Source organism: Pygocentrus nattereri, chromosome 15 (genome assembly GCF_015220715.1).
Source record: "Pygocentrus nattereri isolate fPygNat1 chromosome 15, fPygNat1.pri, whole genome shotgun sequence".
Classification (NCBI taxonomy): domain Eukaryota; kingdom Metazoa; phylum Chordata; class Actinopteri; order Characiformes; family Serrasalmidae; genus Pygocentrus; species Pygocentrus nattereri.
The window spans coordinates 36,520,758-36,539,918 of record NC_051225.1 but is presented as its reverse complement, the minus strand read 5'-3'; the positions used below and the strand labels follow the sequence as shown (position 1 = coordinate 36,539,918).

At 39.0% G+C, this 19,161-nt stretch overlaps 1 protein-coding gene across 2 annotated transcripts in view; it reads right to left on the bottom strand.

The window, feature by feature from the left end:
* Positions 1-6,235: 6,235 nt before the first annotated feature.
* The window catches only part of il16 (interleukin 16), a 59,134-nt gene continuing 46,208 nt past the window's right edge, over positions 6,236-19,161 (bottom strand). For both annotated transcript variants that reach the window (XM_017699579.2, XM_017699580.1), the window contains 8 exons: positions 18,025-18,533; positions 15,727-15,826; positions 14,205-15,447; positions 13,527-13,713; positions 10,313-10,414; positions 9,592-9,841; positions 9,222-9,347; positions 6,236-6,641 (listed from right to left, as the gene is read on the bottom strand). In XM_017699579.2, the coding sequence (XP_017555068.1) occupies positions 6,481-6,641; positions 9,222-9,347; positions 9,592-9,841; positions 10,313-10,414; positions 13,527-13,713; positions 14,205-15,447; positions 15,727-15,826; positions 18,025-18,533 (2,678 nt within the window). In that variant the 3' untranslated portion in view covers positions 6,236-6,480. The remainder of the gene's footprint in view (positions 6,642-9,221; positions 9,348-9,591; positions 9,842-10,312; positions 10,415-13,526; positions 13,714-14,204; positions 15,448-15,726; positions 15,827-18,024; positions 18,534-19,161) is intronic.

The window sequence follows — 19,161 nt, the reverse complement described above, 5'->3', positions numbered from 1 at the left end:
CAACCATACCTAATAAAGTGGCCGGTGAGTGTACATCATTTCCATATAAATAAAATGTATTACATCAAAATAATTACTGCCAAGAGTACATAACCTGAAAGCCAACACTGCACTCATGTGTTCTGTGTTATTCATGTGGAAATTGTGAATCAATGCATCACTTTTTTCAAAAGTGCAAGAGGTAACGGTCATGTGGCCACACGCACATAAAGAAATACTTAGGCATACATGTTTTTATATGTGAGATACATTTATAACCTGGTCCCGCTTTATATTGTCTCTAATTACTGTGTAGTTACATGTGAACAATATATGCAACAACAATGTAGCTACTTATGATTTAGTCACTGTTACAGGATTACAGAAATACACCTCATGTAATTACACATGTGAATCTTAATAGCTGTAACAGCCTGTTCTCTCTCATGTAATTACACAATAGAATAGAATAGAATAGAATTCAACTTTATTGTCATTGCGTATGTCACAGGTACAAAGCAACGAAATGCAGTTTGCATCCATCCAGAAGTGCTTAGCAGCAATATAAATATATATCTTACAATGTACAGTAAGTATAGTATATACAGGTTAAGAAAATATGAGGGGGTATGAACATGAAGGGGGTTATACAGGTTATAAACAAGAATGTACAGGTTATAAATATGAGGGGGTATAAAGGGTAATAACACAGATGTTATTACGTTTGTAATCAGACTGTCAGACTATCAAGTTTTTTTTTCTTCAGTAGTAAAAGTGTCTAACGTACATTAAGACATTACTTACACTGTGTCTGCCAGCTTTCCAAACATTTAAGTAGCATTTTTGTTGCTAGTGCTGTGACATTGTGACCAGTTTCAGCTTTAAACCATCCTGTAATGTGACAGAACAGCAGACGTCCCCTCATCTTAATATGTAAGTTTAGGGCATTAATGAAATGTGTTGCATTAAACCCAAAGCACTGTTTATATTACCACTCCATTATTACACAGTACCTACATAACAACTACACACTTATTGTGAACAGTCCACTTATTCTAAAGTATAACTGTAACACTACACTTGGGGCAGTCGTGGGCTGGAGGTTAGGGAACTGGCCCTGTGACCGGAAGGTCGCCGGTTCGATCCCCCAGTGCCAGTCCATGACTGTGGTGTCCTTGAGCAAGACACCTAACCCCCAATTGCTCCCCGGGCGCCGTGGATAGGGCTGCCCACCGCTCCGGGCAAGTGTGCTCACTGCCCCCTAGTGTGTGTGTTCACTAGTGTGTATGTGGTGTTTCACTTCACGGATGGGTTAAATGCGGAGGTGGAATTTCCCCGTTTGTGGGATTAAAAAAGTTACTTAACTTACACTAAAAAAGTTCCTGTGAAGAAGATACAAGTGTGTGATTACATTAAGCAAAACTTAAGTTGATACACATGTAATTACACAGGCTACACTTCTGTAATCCATGTGTAACATTGACTAAATCATCAGTAATTACATTGTTGTGTGTGTTATGTGTAAATACACATTTATTAAAGACAATATAAGGTGGGACCTCCAGCCCTTTGTTTCATTTCGAAATGTATTCCAATCACTGAAGTGCTGAAGTGAACAGCATTTATCAAGTGCATTTTCAAATATATTTGATTGATTTATTTTACATATATTTCTTTTGTATGCGTGTGAACTAATATTTACATCATGGACCGTCAATTTCAAAAAATCTAACTGCTGTAGCTCTTACAGTAGTTCATAACTAACTTCACTCAGGAGTTCAGTGCCTGAAGGCTACTTAATACATTGGTCTTTGTTCATGTTTAAAAGCTCAAACAGACACAATCAAGAAGAAAATGTACTGTTTAAAACCGCCATGGCTGCAAACACTTAAGGGACAATTCCACCATTTCTTTCTGCATAATTTAATGATTGAGATGTAAAGTCATTCGTCGAGGTTGGATGTGAAGTCTGTTCATTGTAGAGAAACTTACTCTTTACAGCGGCAGTGATAGGAACCAGGGGTCGCCACGTCTACAACACAAATATAGACATTTTATTTACTGTCCCAAACCACCAGTGCACCTACACGTCTTTAGTTTTTAGACCGAATGTCAATATAGTCATAAATGTGAAAATAAATATACTTAAGGGGGCTATTTTGCCTCACAAAGCCCTGCATGTATCCCTCCCTCCCAGAATGGTGCATTTCACATCAAGCCTCTGAATGACTGTTTATATCACAATAAAATTATGGAGAAAATCTGAAAAAGTGGTGGAATTCCCCTTTAATTCCAGTCCATCACTTAAAGGCCTGTATATTGATGATAAGCACTTGTGGTATTTGTTTACATTTGTGCAATGTAAGTTGTAGTTTGAATACTTAAGGATCATTTTGACTCCAAACAATAACAAAAACTGACATTAATATTGAAATTGAGGTTCATCAGTCTGCATGAATCCACTGAGGGCTTGTTATTGGGGTAGCTGTATATAGTCACAGTTCAGTACAGTTAGTAACTACACAGAAGCCTTTTCAGTCCGTCCTCCTTTTTTTAAATTCATCCTAATATATTCACATGTACTGAAATGTCAAAGGCAAACTTGCTTTTGCTCAGCGACAGCAATCAGGAATATAGAGTAATAAACCCTCACCTATTAACATTGAATTAGTTAGTTAGTTCTTTTCAATTAAATTAATCAGTGTATTGTGAACGTAGGGACCAACCCACTTTCTCTCCATTGATGTCATATGAATAGTTCTGAACTGAGACATTAGGCTGCGTTTAGGCATTCCTACCTAGTACAGTCGGTCTTATTGACTTACTCAGATTACATCTCTGTAAATGTACCGCTAATTACAAAAAGGGAGCGAAAAACACTCAATTAAACTTGAATCTTTGGAAAAAGCCACTGCCTGCACTCTTAGTAGCATTATCAAGTTTTTAAATGAGATACACACCTTTGGAGAACGTGTAGGTTCCTGATGGTTTGATGAATTCCACCAATTTTTCAAAATTTCTGCGTAATTGAGTGTTTGAGATGTAAACAGAGAGATCCAGAGTGGTTTGCTGTGTTATGGCTCAGATGTCTTTACAGTAGTGGTCGCCATGACTACAACACAACTATAAACATCTTATTTACTATCCAAAACTGCCAGTGAACGTCTTCTGAGCTTTTATATCGAGCGACGATGATAAATTAATGATAAAATCATTTCTTTGGGGGCTACATAGACCCTGCATAGACTGTTTTAGGCCTTCTTAAATATATTTTCAAATAATGTGTCAGACATCAGGCTTCGTATTCATAACCATTTCATGTAATAACTTCTGTAAGGAAGCTTTTAGAGGTGGACGTCTGGTTCCTATCACCACCACTGTAAACAATTCCGACGTGAAGGAAAGATAAAATTATGAGTAAATTGTGAGAAATTGGTGGAATTCCCCTTCAAACCGCAGTGAAATATAGGGAGAATAAAAGCAGTGGTTAGTAATATCACTGATTTTTACTGATCATTGAAAGCTTGAATATAAGGTGCACAATATACGAGGTATCAGGTTGATACTGTATACTGAAAAAAAATTAGAATGCACTGAATTCTGCACCGTATACATATGCATTTGAAGTAAATTCATTGCATCTGTTGGACTGTCAGTGATCTGCTGTGTTGTATGAAGTCTGATGAGGTGTGTGTCTGTCTCATTTCTTCACTGTTATTGCATTGAAGAGCATGACCGTCAGTGTTTAGTCCTCAGTGATGTTGCTGTCATTCAATGCATGTTCATGGCATGTTCATGTTATGCAGTGATTGCTTTTTTTAATCCTGTTTTTATTATCATTTTACTATGAAAATATACTTGTCTTTGGTATAATGTTGAATTACAACAGCTGCCCATAGACTAAGACGTTATCAGGGTTCTGCTTATTCAGATTAAGGTGCTGAAGTTTCACAAACTTGGACTGAAACCACTCACGAGTCCGAAAGTTAAGAATTATCCAAAATATCTTGACATTTCATTACAGCAGGTGTAGCCACCCCCCTGCCCCAAAACCGCTCTGTATCCCTATGTCCTTACCAGTCCTGACAAAGAGTGGGCCTCTGAATGCGCACACCAACTTCGGTGAACTTTGATCAACAGGGGCCGCCACAGAACATATTATTCCTGCATACTCTGAACCTGGAGGGCCTGCTGTGTCCAGTAAACTCTCGATCATTCCAAATTGTAGTTTTTATGCATTTCTGTTTTTAATAATCAAGTGGTATTTGTCTGAAATCCCTTTGTATGATCATAGTAAGTACACCAGCATCAAACATCAAATAAAGAACAATGCCCTTCTTGCCCTTCAACTTGTCTCTTGCATTTATCAGTTAATTCTTTATTAGTACAACACAAGTCATTAATTGCATAGTCTTTTATTTACTTATTTATTTATTGGGGGGGGGGGGGGGGTAATACAATAACATTTTCCACTCAGTCAAACAACATCCTTTTATATATTAGGAACTTACTCTGTACAAGTGAAAAAAAGTAAACAACATTTGTTAGCAGGAGCTTCCGATCATATTTGTATGTATTCTAATGTACTGATTCTTCCAAGAATAAATCCAATTCCCATTACTATAATGAGGCATGTCGTGTTTGAATATTTGGTCTGAAATTATTGCATCCAGAGTAGAGCTGCAACAGCCCACTCTTCACCCTTCAAAAATGTGTAATTTAGGGGAAAAAGACCCTGATTTGTTTGTTGTTGCATGCGTTTGTGAAAACCTCACATTACGTGAGAGCAATGGGCTTAATGAAGGATGTGGTTAGATACTCTGGTTAGATGCCATACAAATAGATTTGTGTCTCTATGTACAGGGTTTGTGCAAATCTCCTTATCAAGACAGACGAACTTGAGCGCAGTCAAGTGCCCATGAATCCCTGACCGTGCTTGTACAACAGTACAAAGGCAGTTTTTATAAGCAGTGCGTCCGTCAACACAATGTATAGAAAGCTCGTTCTGAAACTCTGTGCTGAGAGGTCTGGATTAGAGCTGGGTATCGCTCAAAAATCAACACCAATATCAATGCATTGAGTTTGATAGCGTTTCCTGGGCGATACTTTTTCTGCTACCTTCTTAGGCCGAAAGTGGGTGTGGCTTAAAGCCGAAGCCACCCGTATGAGGCGCTGGGTAAATAGTAGCCTATTCAAGAAGCACTAACATCAGTAACATGCATTCTGAATTTAGACAGCCAGTCTAGTTTTTGAAACACGCCTGCCTTTTGGCTTACAGATGCACTTCTATATTGAACTGTGGTACTGAATGCCTAGGAATGTTTCAATACCTGGTAGTATTGTAGTAACTGAGTTGATACTACACTGAAAACAGTACTAGTGTACAATGTAAATGTACCTTCAAATGTACAACAGTGTCTTTAAGGTCCAACTGTGTAGCTTATAGGAGTTTTAAATGTACACTACACTCATTTTCCTAGTAGAAAGGTACTTTTTAAAATAGGATAACTAAAGATACTGAAGTTATGATGAAACCAACCCCTAGTGACTGCACCCTGTAAGAGTCAGTTTAGTACCTTTCTTTGTGAGAGCATACAAAAAGCTTTGATACCCAGCACTAATCGGAAATCATTTTTATGAAATAAAAGCATCAGTAAGGCTGTGTGAAGCTTTTTGGGTAGCAAGACAAATGGCTGAACATTTGATCTAAACAAACATGTCATCAAAACAGGCTACACTGAAAAAAAAAGGTTTAAAAGATGTACTTGATCCAGATTTCCACATAAGAAAATGAATACAATATACACCACTTTGGTTTTATTTTCAGTTTTTTTGGCAAAAACTGCTGTTCTGATTTATTTTATTCATGTGGAAATTTTGTAAACATTTGAATCCAGTATTTTTATTTCAGTGCAGGTTTCTTGTAGCACGTTATTTCAGGCTTATATAGCTTAAGTCCAAAGTGAGGACTGTCCAGTGAAATGGGCCTTAGCTCATCTTTTATTGAACAAGCTCGACTTTTGGCCTAACTGATCAGGCTAACTGAGAACGCCTGCTTTTTGAAATATCCTCATAACTAGTCCTCTGGTAATAAGACCGAGAAACTGATGAATGGCTTGAAAATGCAAAGCAGAATTGAAATAATATTCTCCTTCCTGTTTTTTCACCAACCTCCAATAAGCACGAGACAGTAACATAACAACAAGGCCTTTAGAGATATTAAGCAGATTAAGCCTAGCCTTAGACTAAATCTGTCCTTCATGTTACGTCATTTTATGTTTGTTTTCTCATCCACTGTAAACATCTTTGGGTTTTATAAAACAGCTATACAAATACAAATGTGTTGTCATTACTATTATTCTTAATAAATGCCATTGTCATTAGAGATTCTCTAGTAATTAATACTCTAGTATAAGATCAGGCTTAATCTGTGTGCTTTCTCTGTTCAGCTGCTTAGGCTCCAAGGTGGTTGTTTACAGTACTTTTGTAATGGGGTTAGCTCTATTCGTCTTTCTTCCTTCTGATGACTGCGGTGAATGACCCATCAGGAAGGCCTTTGATGAGGGTCCAGGCCTCGAACCGTGCAAGACCTTGCACAGCTGAGCCCTGGACCTGCAGCAGCTCGTCACCAACCTGCAGACCTTTCTGCTCCGCTGTACTGCCTACAAACATATAGAAACACATTCATTGCAACAAAATACAAAAGTATTTTACACAATGTCTACATAAGCCCAATTTTTCTGACACTTGGTTGTCATGACATTTTCTAGGGTGAAATGAAATTATAGCTCAGTGTATGTACTTCTGATAATATGGCATCAGGCTATTTGAACAATAAAGTGACCGTTTCCTGTGGCCTTACTTCATTTGGCCATTTATACAATTTAAGCTGGCATATCATTAGCATTGCATTACTTTGACATATACTAAGCTACAACGTCAGTTCCTTTAATATGCTGTGTAATTTCACCCAACAAAGTGACCCCGTGTTAGAAAAAATGGATGTCTTCTGACATTAGTATGTCAATTTGTACCTTGTACCTCTATTCACTGGCCACTTTTTTAGAAACACCCACCTTGTACTTCCACTAACTGGCCACTTTATTAGAAACACCCACCTTGTACTTCCACTCACAGGCCACTTTATTAGAAACACCCACCTTGTACTTCCACTCACTGGCCACTTTATTAGAAACACCCACCTTGTACTTCCACTCACTGGCCACTTTATTAGAAACACCCACCTTGTACTTCCACTCACTGGCCATTTTATTAGAAACACCCACCTTGTACTTCCACTCACTGGCCACTTTATTAGGAACACCCACCTTGTACTTCCACTAACTGGCCACTTTATTAGAAACACCCACCTTGTACTTCCACTAACTGGCCACTTTATTAGAAACACCCACCTTGTACTTCCACTCACTGGCCATTTTATTAGAAACACCCACCTTGTACTTCCACTAACTGGCCACTTTATTAGAAACACCCACCTTGTACTTCCACTCACAGGCCACTTTATTAGAAACACCCACCTTGTACTTCCACTCACTGGCCACTTTATTAGGAACACCCACCTTGTACTTCCACTAACTGGCCACTTTATTAGAAACACCCACCTTGTACTTCCACTAACTGGCCACTTTATTAGAAACACCCACCTTGTACTTCCACTCACTGGCCATTTTATTAGAAACACCCACCTTGTACTTCCACTAACTGGCCACTTTATTAGAAACACCCACCTTGTACTTCCACTCACAGGCCACTTTATTAGAAACACCCACCTTGTACTTCCACTCACTGGCCACTTTATTAGGAACACCCACCTTGTACTTCCACTAACTGGCCACTTTATTAGAAACACCCACCTTGTACTTCCACTAACTGGCCACTTTATTAGAAACACCCACCTTGTACCTCCACTGACTGGCTATTTTATTAAAAACACCAAACTTGTACTTCCACTTACTGGCCAGTTTATTAGAAACACCCAATATGCACTTTCATTCACTGGCCGCTATACGGGCACCACCTACTTTGTAGATCACCTATATTCTGTGGTGGACAGGAACTAAGTAAATGTAATTCATATTCACGTATTTCCATTTTAAGCGACTTTACTTTCACTCAACTACATTTCGAAGTCAAATATCTTACTTTTTACTTCACCACATTATGCAAAATCTGTCGTTCCTTTTGGTTAATGAACCAAAAAACATTACATCCCAAAACAAAAGAAGTGTGAAGCAAGAACACCAATCAGGGCACACTCATTTGTGAACCTGTGTTTTTAAGCGTTTTCATTAAACTTAAATTTGTAACCAGGTTGAAAATAAATCTTAATCTGAAACTTTGCTTGTTTCGAAAAGCTTATTTCACAGCCACTTGATTCTACCTAGTGGAAACTGTTTGCCTTCATTGTTTCAGTGTGATGATCATTTTAATAGACATCAGTGACTAATTAATAACATTCTGTTAAAAGACTGGTTTACCAAGAGTGACACTGGAGTATTTTCAAATAAAATGAGTTCATGAAGCATCAGTCTTCTTACAAAAACGATAACAGGGCATCAGAGCCATAATTATTCTTTTAGTACTTTTACTTTTCATACTTAAGTACATTTCAGGGCAAATACTTTAGTACTTTTACTCAAGTGGAGGTCTAAAGGGAGGAACTTCGACTTTTACTGGAGTAATATTTTACCTTGGGTATCTGTACTTAAACTCAAGTACATGATTTGAATACTTCGTCCACTACTGTCTATATCGATGTACAAATACAGACTGTAGCCCATCTGTTGTTGCACGGCTCATCACCCAATCCCCCAACTCATTCATAATTGGTCAATTTCTGACCACAGGACCACTGTTGTCCAGATATTATTTGAGTGCTGGACCATTCTCAGCACAGCAGTGTCACTGACATGGTAGTATGTGTGATGCTCTTATGAGTTTATCAGACACAGCAGTATTGTTGGGGTTTTTACACATCAGTGACACAGCTAGTTTAAGGTGGACTGCCACCCAAAAATGTCCAGCCAAAGCTGGCTCTGTTATCAGAAACTGACTAATAATTAGGGGATAGAAATCAGCTTCAGACTAAGGTGGAGCTACAAGGGAGAGGATTCTAATAAATTGGCTAGTAAGTATATTTTGAGCTCCAGCTTGATCATTTGTTATTGTTAGGTGTTTGTAACGTACAAACTGAATGGTCACTGAAGGGTTTTTGGTCTTACCTGTAAAGATTCTGTTGATGACCAAAGGTTTGTCACCATGAATGGAGCCTTTTCCTCCTTCCAAGCTAAAACCAACTCCACCTGCATTTTTCTCCAACTCCAGGGTCAAGACATCACCACTCTCATCTGCAGAAAGGCAGAAAGTCATATTATCTGGCTTTGTTATCAAATGTTTAATAATAATTACTCTACACATCCATGACTTTGGGTATAGCCAATTATCACAAACTGACCAACTAATAGGTCACTGCGTTTACACTGTATCGACATTTCATGTTGAAGAGACCAGAAGAAATGGTCCAAAAAAACTTCACATCAGCTTGCGTTAAAAGCTAAGAAGGTTAATGGTGTGTAACTAGCTTTACTGTACCTGTGAAGCTGGGCTCTGTGCCACTGCTGCAGCCAGCGTCGTTAGCGTTATTTCCTCTGCTATCTCCTCCCTCTTTGCTCTTGCACACCACAACCACTGCCTGTTTCAAGTCACGCGCTTGACGGAGTGCTGCGGTAGCATCGCTGTGCTTTACATTCTTCAGTGTCTGCCCGTTGATGGATAGCACCTCGTCTCCTTTCTCAATGGTGCCTTCCTGAGCCGCAAGGCCTTGTGGAAAGACCCTGTGAACCTAGGATTTTATAACGAGGAAGCAAAGTTTGATGATCGTTTGACAATATTGACACAACTGGTGTGAACGAACTGCTACCAGGCCATGCTAGCAAGTGCAGAGAAGCTAAGAACATTCATCGTATTATGAACATCAAACAGTGAATTGCTCAAAAGTTGTATTTATCTCTCAGGAGTTGAAACATGACTCAGCTAAAAGTCATCAGGCCAAAAGTTAACTGATCAGCCATCTGATCTCAGATTGGATTACGGGTCTGAAATAGCCAGTGCAATAGAAACCAAAGAACACTTGGATAACTTTTGCGAAAAAGCTTGCAGAACTTTTTAAAAAGTGGACGTTTGTTCCTATTAAGACCCAGCCAGGCTGACAGTTAGCATTAGGTAGGTAGGCTAAAATGAATCCTGTGGTGGGCTGGGAGAAGACTTGCCATGCTGTGGGGGAGGCTAACATGAATATGGAGGTTGTACTCACTGTAGTTGCTTTGTTCTCCAGATCGATACCACCAGCAATACTGAAACCCAAGCCAGCTCCTTCCTCCTTGTGCAGAATGACTACATGGATGTCTTCCAGTTGCTGATGGATGAGAGTAATGGTAAATTCGTCAACAAGAAAGGTTTTCGGCTACATCCGAGCCAATTAAACGCATGGTTCATTTGAGCGGCTAAGATGGATCGCTACTATATCAGAAACGTAGTGTTCTAATCCATTTTGGGTTGATATAAATGTGCTGGAGAGCGATTAGCATTCATGAAGAGATCACAGGTTTACTGCTGTGTAAATAGCCAGCTGCCTCCATGATGATTTCCAGATGGGGACGGCCCTGTCAGCTATGCTAACTCTGTTATTGGGCTACTGAGAAGCTAATGGCTAACCTCAGATACAGCTGTCCACTTTGCAAGCCCTTATCGGCTTCTTGTACGTCTGTCTTCCTCGCTAATGTAATGTATTTCACCAGTGCATCACGCGTCCTGTTAATGGCCATCCTGTTAATTTCTCAGTTGCTATTTTAGGGGTGCGCTAGCTGGGCTTTTCGCTTCACTCAGCAATCAGACTGGCGATCTGTCCCACTCTGCTGCAACATTAACCTGTAGGAAGTCATGAATCATGTTAGTGCTTCATAGGTAATAGCTCTCAAAGAGTTACTAAGGGGGTGATGACATGCAGTATCAACAGGAGAAACGCCTACAGATGTTCAGCAAAGTGCTGAGCCAAGTGCTCCTCTGGGGGAACAGGGAAAGCCATCAAAGTGTGGAAGCTGCACTTTGATTACCTAACACGGTGAAAGCAAGAGGGCAGACAAATGATACACTATGAGCGGCAAAGGCTTAAAAGCTTGATAGGGCATGTCTCCTCTGCTACTAGGGGATTTCCATGTGATGCTATCTGCTTCGGTATACCAAAAAAGAAAAATCGAATCTATCTATCTATCTATCTATCTATCTATCTATCTATCTATCTATCTATCTATCTATCTATCTATCTATCTATCTATCTACTCCTTGCTACAGTACATTGACCGAGTAGTAGACTACTACAGAGAGAGAAGATTATAATTCATGGGCACATAGTAGCACATGTCTTTTTGTTCTCACTGGAAAACTATATTATATAATGATAATTTTCATAATCAAACACTTTCAGTCCCGCATTCTGTTTGAATTCACATAAGCGCTATTTATGCTAATAACACCAATAATAAATAATAATAAAATCGAAGTTGTAATATTTTACACACAGAGACTCGGTACTGTATAACTGTATCCATAAACGGTATATATACATATAATGATATGGAGATATTACACTAACAACAACAATCAGTATATTATATATTTATGTATTTACAGAGATAGGGAGAAAAAGACAGATGTTACTAGTAGTTACTGGATGCACTACAGAGCTGCTGCCTCAGTGCTTCTCTGTGAATTAACATAATAAAGGTTGGCTGATGGTCCTGCTAATTGCTGGCAGGAAGGAGGGGTGATGTCCTGAGGATCCTGAAATCTCAGTCATGCTAGTGGTCCCATCAGCCCTTTTCTGCAGCCCCTAATGTGTTTCTGCCTCCGCACCTTTTCTATCTCTATGGTAGACTCTTCACAGATAACAGGAGACGGATCACAAAGTAGAACATAACATTTGAACTGGATGTTTTTACAGGTATTTCTGTCGTGCTAAAAAGATGTTGTCTACATATTTTTCTCATTAAGATGAGGCCAATTGGCGGATCCTCTAAAGAGGCATTCCGGCCTAAAACTGAAAATACTTCCTTGCTAGCTATCTGTCTTCCATCTGCAACTAGTGGGAAGAAAAAAAAAACTCCCAACTTCAAGGTACGTCATGAGAACATAGTGTTCCTAGTGTTTAAACCTGAAAATCTATGGCTGTGGTCTAATTTGGTCTGTTAAAAAACAGGGGTGTCAAACAAATATAAGGCATTATTATGCAATTACTTTCCTGTCTTATTTCTAAATGTAACATAGTGGGATAGTAGTAAAACAGCAAATGTGGCCTGTGCAGAAATTATGCCATGTTTTGTATTTTATAAATAGCAATTCTACACTAAATTTACGCCATATTTAAGTGCCTGTAGATGATGGGTTAACTTACTTTCACTTAGGAATTCAGCAGAACATGTTATTTTTAATTTTTATTTTTATTTTTCATATGACTGTATTCCTTGAAGCAACAAGTTAGCTTAATAATTCTCATTCTTTATAATATTGTATTATTAAATTTTTTATTTTAGTTATTTTACCTAATATTTATTTAAATATTGATATAATGCCTAAGAACAAACTTCAATTTGCAGGTGTATTAACCCCTTAAAAACCCCAGCCTTATTACATACTAAGATAAAGATAAGATAAAGAGTTAATTTTAGGCTATAGAAGTGTGTAATATAACTTTGGAACCTGGCCACTTAAGTGCCAGGTTTACTGGCTAATGCTGCGACTGCAATAAATGAATGAATAGATGAATGAATGAATGAATGAATGAATGAATGAATGAATGAATGAATGAATGAAAGAAAGTGTTTTGGCATAAAAAAATAGTAACCAGACCACTTCAAAATTTTAGGTTATTATAATATCTAATAGTAAGCTCACAATAATGTGTCTTATGTTCTGTCAACTTATTATTTTAAAAGTTTCAACTTTAAAAATAAAACTAAAAATCAACTAAAAATGGTCAAAATTTCTCCGGTTACTGAGTTACAAAGTGGAACAGCACAGAAATGTTTGTGAGATTTGAACTGATGCTCCTTTTTTAATCTAAACTTCTTTTATTTGTGTTGTCTTACTCTGTGAAGTTAGATTCGAGTTTGATTGATTGCTTGTTTGGATTGTTGATTAGACAAATAGTCAGTTCTTTGTGTTCATAATATAACTTACAGATCATCTTCATAGCTGTTTCATTACTGAATAATAAGCCAACACTTTAAAAGAACAGCCGTTTTCAATTATTTTTACAATACACACAAACTTTTGGAGTGTTGCCCAGTCCATGGTTACTATACATATGCATGCAATAAGTAGAACTGGATGGAGAAACATTCAACAACAGACATCAGCTGGCTGCATGTTTAATGTTATACACATAATTATGCACTCAAGTAATGCACTGAATTTACTTGATTCAGATGCCATTTCTCCCTTCAATCCCATCACTGTGAAATTAGACTCACCTTTAGGGTGTCCTCATCGAGGTCCTTGACCTCCTGGATCATCCGCTGGATCTCTTGGGGAGGAAGTGCTGAGATCAATGACTGGGCGCACACTGCAGAGGGTGTGGTGAGGGGTAGTTCAAGTCCACCGTCATCTTTCTCGCGCTCTTCTCCTCTCTCAATAGTGCGCTCTCTCAGTTCAGCCAGGCTGTAAAGCAGAAAATTAGTAAAAGACTTGTCCTAGCTATTGATCTATGACTTAATGCAGAACCTTCCCTGTGCAAAACTAAACTTTAATCCCAAGCTTTGAGTTCTTTTGCATTTCAGTTGTGCAGGTTGCTTACATTTCAAAGCATTCTTCTAAAGATTTCATTTACTTCAAGATAAAGTTGCCTTCCTTTAGTGTAGCAATAGTGTGGTTGGTGCTTGCATGATGTTATCTTAGTAACAGGAACTTTAGATAAGTCTGTCTGTTGTATCAGTCTAAGGCAGCCAAGCTTCATTTCCTCTTCTGGTTTCACATCAAAGAATCTTATATGTTTAGCATGCCAATTGCACACAAGATGAAGGATGTGTACAATGCCCAAAGTGTAGCCTCAGCATCTGGTCATTTTGTCAAACCTACACTGCAGTTGTACCTTATCTTATGAAATGCAAAGTTTCCACATGCTTCTGGCAAAGCTTGAAAGCAAGGCATACCTCACAGAGAAGCCTTTGTCATTGTTGTCTGGTGCTGGGGATTGTGGAGGCTTCTCAGCTGAAGAGACTTCTTCTTCTGAAGGGTTTGAAAGAGATGATCCAGAAGGGGCACTCCAGGGGTTGCCTAGCTTTATGCAGGGGGATTGTGGAAGGGATTGCATGGACCGCATCAAGGCATGGGACACCTGGTTGCTGAAGGAGAGAATGATCTCTAGAGAAACCCCCTCCAGACCACTTTGGTTGTGGGCATCTGTCGAAGGGTTGGTGTTCAAGGGTAGGCTCCTGGTTCTTAAGCTTGCAGGATGACTTGCTTGATCTTCTGAAGATGAGTGCTTTTCTGATGGAGGATCTTTAGAACTGCTAGACCTTCTGGGGCAATGCCCGACAGAAGGCAAGTCTTCCTCAGGAGCACTTGCTTCTTCCTCTTTTTCGGCTGTTGACGGAATCTCTTCTGGAGGGTTTGTGGATTCCTCAGAGGGGTTTTCAACTGTGGTTGGATCGCATGTCTCTGTTACTTCAGATGTTGTTTGATCTTTTTCTGAAGATGTTTTCTCGGGCGTTGTTTGCTCTACTTCTGAAGACAGTTCGGTGGTGGGAGGTGGTTCAGAAGTGTCAGGTTGAGAAGGTTTGTCATTGGCATTTGCATTGATGACAGAGGTTCTGCTTCTCCCTGCATTATTGACATCTACAGGCTGTGCCTTCTCAACCCGTGCTTGACTTTTTTCCGTCAAAGGAAGGGATGAGTGTGGAGCTAGTCTTCTGCTTGTCCGCTCTCCTCCATCAGTGTTAGAAAAGGTCTCAAATGAGCTGATCTTTTGCTTGATTGATAGATTCCCTGCTGACGAAGTGGCTCTCAGACTAACGCCAAAGGTCCTTCCAGCATCTTGGCTCCTGCTGTCTGGATGTTTAAAAGCCTCCGCTGGCGATTTCCCAGACTTAATGCTTCTGAGGCTTTGGCGTACCCAGGAAGGTTTTGGAGCCACTGGGGGACCCTTTTTAGCACCAGAGGTTTCCTCTGGCTTCGAGCTTGAGATGTCATCTGTGGTTTCTGATTCTGTACCATTAATCTCGTTATTCCCATTGTAGTCACTCATGGTTTTAGGATGGTGCAGGTTCTTCTCTGGACTAACAGCTAGCTTTACCCAGGGGTCAATTTGCTCTTCAGGGCTTAACTCAACACGGCCTTGACGTTTCAGGCCGGTTCTTTTAGATGAATTGCTCACGTGGATGGAAGTCTCTGAGTCTGAAACATATCAAACAGCAAAACTTGGCAAATTAGCAAACCTTGGAAACTGAAACAGCGGAGTTTCCATTTCATGTACATGAAAAAATATCATCCTCATTATGCTATGAATTCGTATGGAAACTACAGTTTACTTCAGTTTTTAATCAGTTTCACATCTGACACTGACACAAGCATATCGTTTTGTATCTCATTCTGATATTGGAATTATTTATAACATGATTATTCATGAATCAACAACATATAAACACAAGCACACCATTAAAATTTACAGCATACCTCTGTGTTGTCTGCCCTCCCTGTGTGTATTTTCACTCACACCAGCAGCGGCAGGTTCAGAGAGTGCTGTTTTAGTTCCTTCTGAACGCTCGCTCGCTTCCTGTCACACAAACAGGAAATGGTTGGGTGATCTCGACACTTCATGCACAGCCTTTACAAAGGTGTAGAAATATAGCTGCTTGCCATCGTTGCAACATGCACCACTGATGCAGACACCAACAATCCAACCACACACTCCAGAAGCATGCCCCATGCTAAGCACTTCCACCAACACAAGGGAATCAACACAAAGGAAACACCAATCCTAGAATTACATTTAAACCATGATGCTCTATCATGTAAGGAAACATATGTCACAAATAAATCTTTGCAATCTCAAAGTCTTCGTGCACCACATTCACCACCCGGAAAGAAGAAGTATCGAAATCCCACGTACATTCTTAAACAGAAGCCTTGAGATCTTTCTCAAAGCCTTGTACACACTGCAGAAAAACTAGTATCATGTGGAGAGACCAAAGACAGAGGAATAAGTATAAATATATATCATACAATATATATTAGTCTAAATGGACACAAACTATTCACTGAAAGGAGAGCATTAGTAGTCCTGTTTTACCCTTTAAGGCTAGTGAAAAAGTACCTGTTTCTGCCTTTTTACCTACTCTTTTCCAATAATAAAGCGACTTCAAAGTACTGTTGTTGCATATATCTGATCTGATATGTAAAGAATGTGTTCGAATAAAGTCAAAACATCTGCGATTCTTACTGAGTTTGTGTCACAAACTACATTGTGAATAAGAAAACTTGTTTAAGCAATTTATTCAAATTTGTTTAAACGGAACAGCTCATATTGATGTGAATAGAGCTCTGAATGAGCTTGTACATTCCCTTGGGAAAAAAAATAAGCATCTAGCAAGAAAGAAAGCCTCTTGCATCTTTTATACAGTGATAGGAAACATGGTAGCTCATAGAAAGCTCCAGTTCTACATGCTGAGATTGATAAAATGGCTTTACTGCCATGCATGTGGCTAAACTGGATTTTGTGCTGTATTGTATCTGATACACTGTATAAAAATCAATGCATTCATAGTTTTTAATAGAGCATTTTAAATGTGGCACTACTGGCTATTGTAATGCATTGTAAAGCATTGCCGTATTATACTTTTGCACCTTTACCTGTATATTATAGTAATGTAGCACAATTTTTTTTCGCAGTGAAATACTGTATTCATAATTTATTGTGAAATCCACTCATCTTAATATGTTTTCTTTAATAATTTTACAAGTTACTGCAAGGTCGACTTTGAAATGTACCTCACTGCATTTTGGAATATGACAGCAACTGAGAGTTAAAAAATGGGACATAAAAAAAAATAGATTCTTTTATTTTGATGCTTCAGGTTTTATTTTAAAGACTTTGAAAGTTTAAGTTAAAATGTCTGTAAAATGAGTATTTGCATTTTAAATGTCTTTATTTGAAATATTTTGTGCATATACAGTCAAAAACTGAAAGAAATATGTTAATTTAGTGTATTTACTTTCAAATATGTCATTTTTCATATGTAAATTTACAGTAAATTACTGTCTACTGAGTTACATCACTTAGATGTTAGGTAAAAATACAGGGAATTACTGTAATTTATTCACAGCTTATTACAGTAAATGACATCACAGTGAACTTCGTGCAGATGATAATACACAGTTGATATTTACTCTTACTTTTGATATGGTACAATGAATGTCTGTAATTTTACAGTGATATTATTTACAGTGCTGGATTTTATTGCAGTACAGCGTATTAAGGCCTATTTGCAGTGCATATACAAACATTAGTGTTTGTGGTTTCTGTCTGTATACAGAGACGTATTAGTACAAATAATTTGTGGACTGTAAATATGACATGAGGTGTAAATATGTAAATGAATAGGAAAAGAGACCCAACGCTATGTACAGCAGTGCTTTGAAGGTAGCAGTTGTGCAAATCACGCCTTTTTTCACTCAGCTACCATTTATGGGCAATCCACTTGTCTCAGTTTGCCACATCCTTCTTTCTGATGGTATTAAGCAAATGCAGAAGTACACCACACAAAAGCTACAGAAACCCTCTGAACCATTACTTAATACTTAACATATTTACTCTTCTGGGACAGCACTATACTTAGAACTAGTTTAAAAAATATTTCTTACAGCCAGATTTCAATAGTCAGAGTAAAATTCAGGAACAGAAAGTAAAGTTTGACTTTGTCTCTAAGCAAATGTTTGACCAATGTTCAAAAGTCTGCAAACCAAAAGTCCTACCTGGCAGTAGCTTTGTGAATGCAGCAGTTCTTCCTCTTTCTGTGGAGAACCTCGACTGGAACCACTCGAGTCAGTCAACGCCTCTTCGCTGGTGACATCCTGCCTCCTGCAGAACCGCCGCGGAAGAGAGCGTGGTCTGGCCTTGAAACCTCTTGCCCTGCCAACCGCCACTTCTAATGACTGCTGGCCCACAAAGTTCGCTGGAGAGTTATAGGGGACATTGTAGTCATCATCTGCCAACGAGGCTGGAGACAATCTGCCATTGGCTGGAACTTCACAACTGGCTGTAATTGAAGCATCCATGCTGTGTACCCTGATGATGTGCTCTTGCTGTGGATAGGGCAGTGTATTGGTGCTGGCTGGTGCACAGCGCTGACTGTAGGCACCCTCACTGCAGGACCGCATCATGGGTTTCTGGGCCCGTCTGCAGGTCAGCTGGCTTTGACTCCGCTCCAGGCAGCGCTCACACTTCTGCCTGCTGTGTGAACAGGGGTCCAGCCTTTTTAGACCTGAGATAGTCGAAGCAATAAATCAGACTTAAAACTGTGGTACACAATCTTCCCCCATGGCTGGTGTGTGAACTTCTTTAGTTTTGCCCAGGAGCTACGAGGCTAATTTAGCCAGCAATGGAAGCTTATATGCTTATATAGCATTGCGCAAATTGCATCCCTCACTTTCCAAAACCACACGACCAAATCTTCACATTCATACTGTGATGTACAGTGATATAACACCAAAGTATCCATAAAATGTATGCTTTACTGTGTTCAGCCATCCAATATTTATTACATTTTGGGGTAAATGTATTGCAAAAGCTTTGTGATCAGATTTCAGACTCTTTCCTAGCCCGCCAGTGAACTGATACAGGGCTGCTTAAGTGGCGTTGAGCAAATTAAGGCTCGTCCTTCTTTCTTTTTAATCCTTTAAAGCCCACTGGCAACTGAAGTTGCAAAAGTTTATACATTAGTTTTCACTTTTATAGGTCTAATTAAATCTTATCACTTTTTAAAGACACATTAGTGAAAGAATCCAGTATAGAGAGATGCTATAATCCCCTTAAAGCTCTTACTCAGCCTTATCAAGACATTACCTGGTTTTAATTGTCTTTATTAAGGAATAAGTAGAGTGAATTAAGCA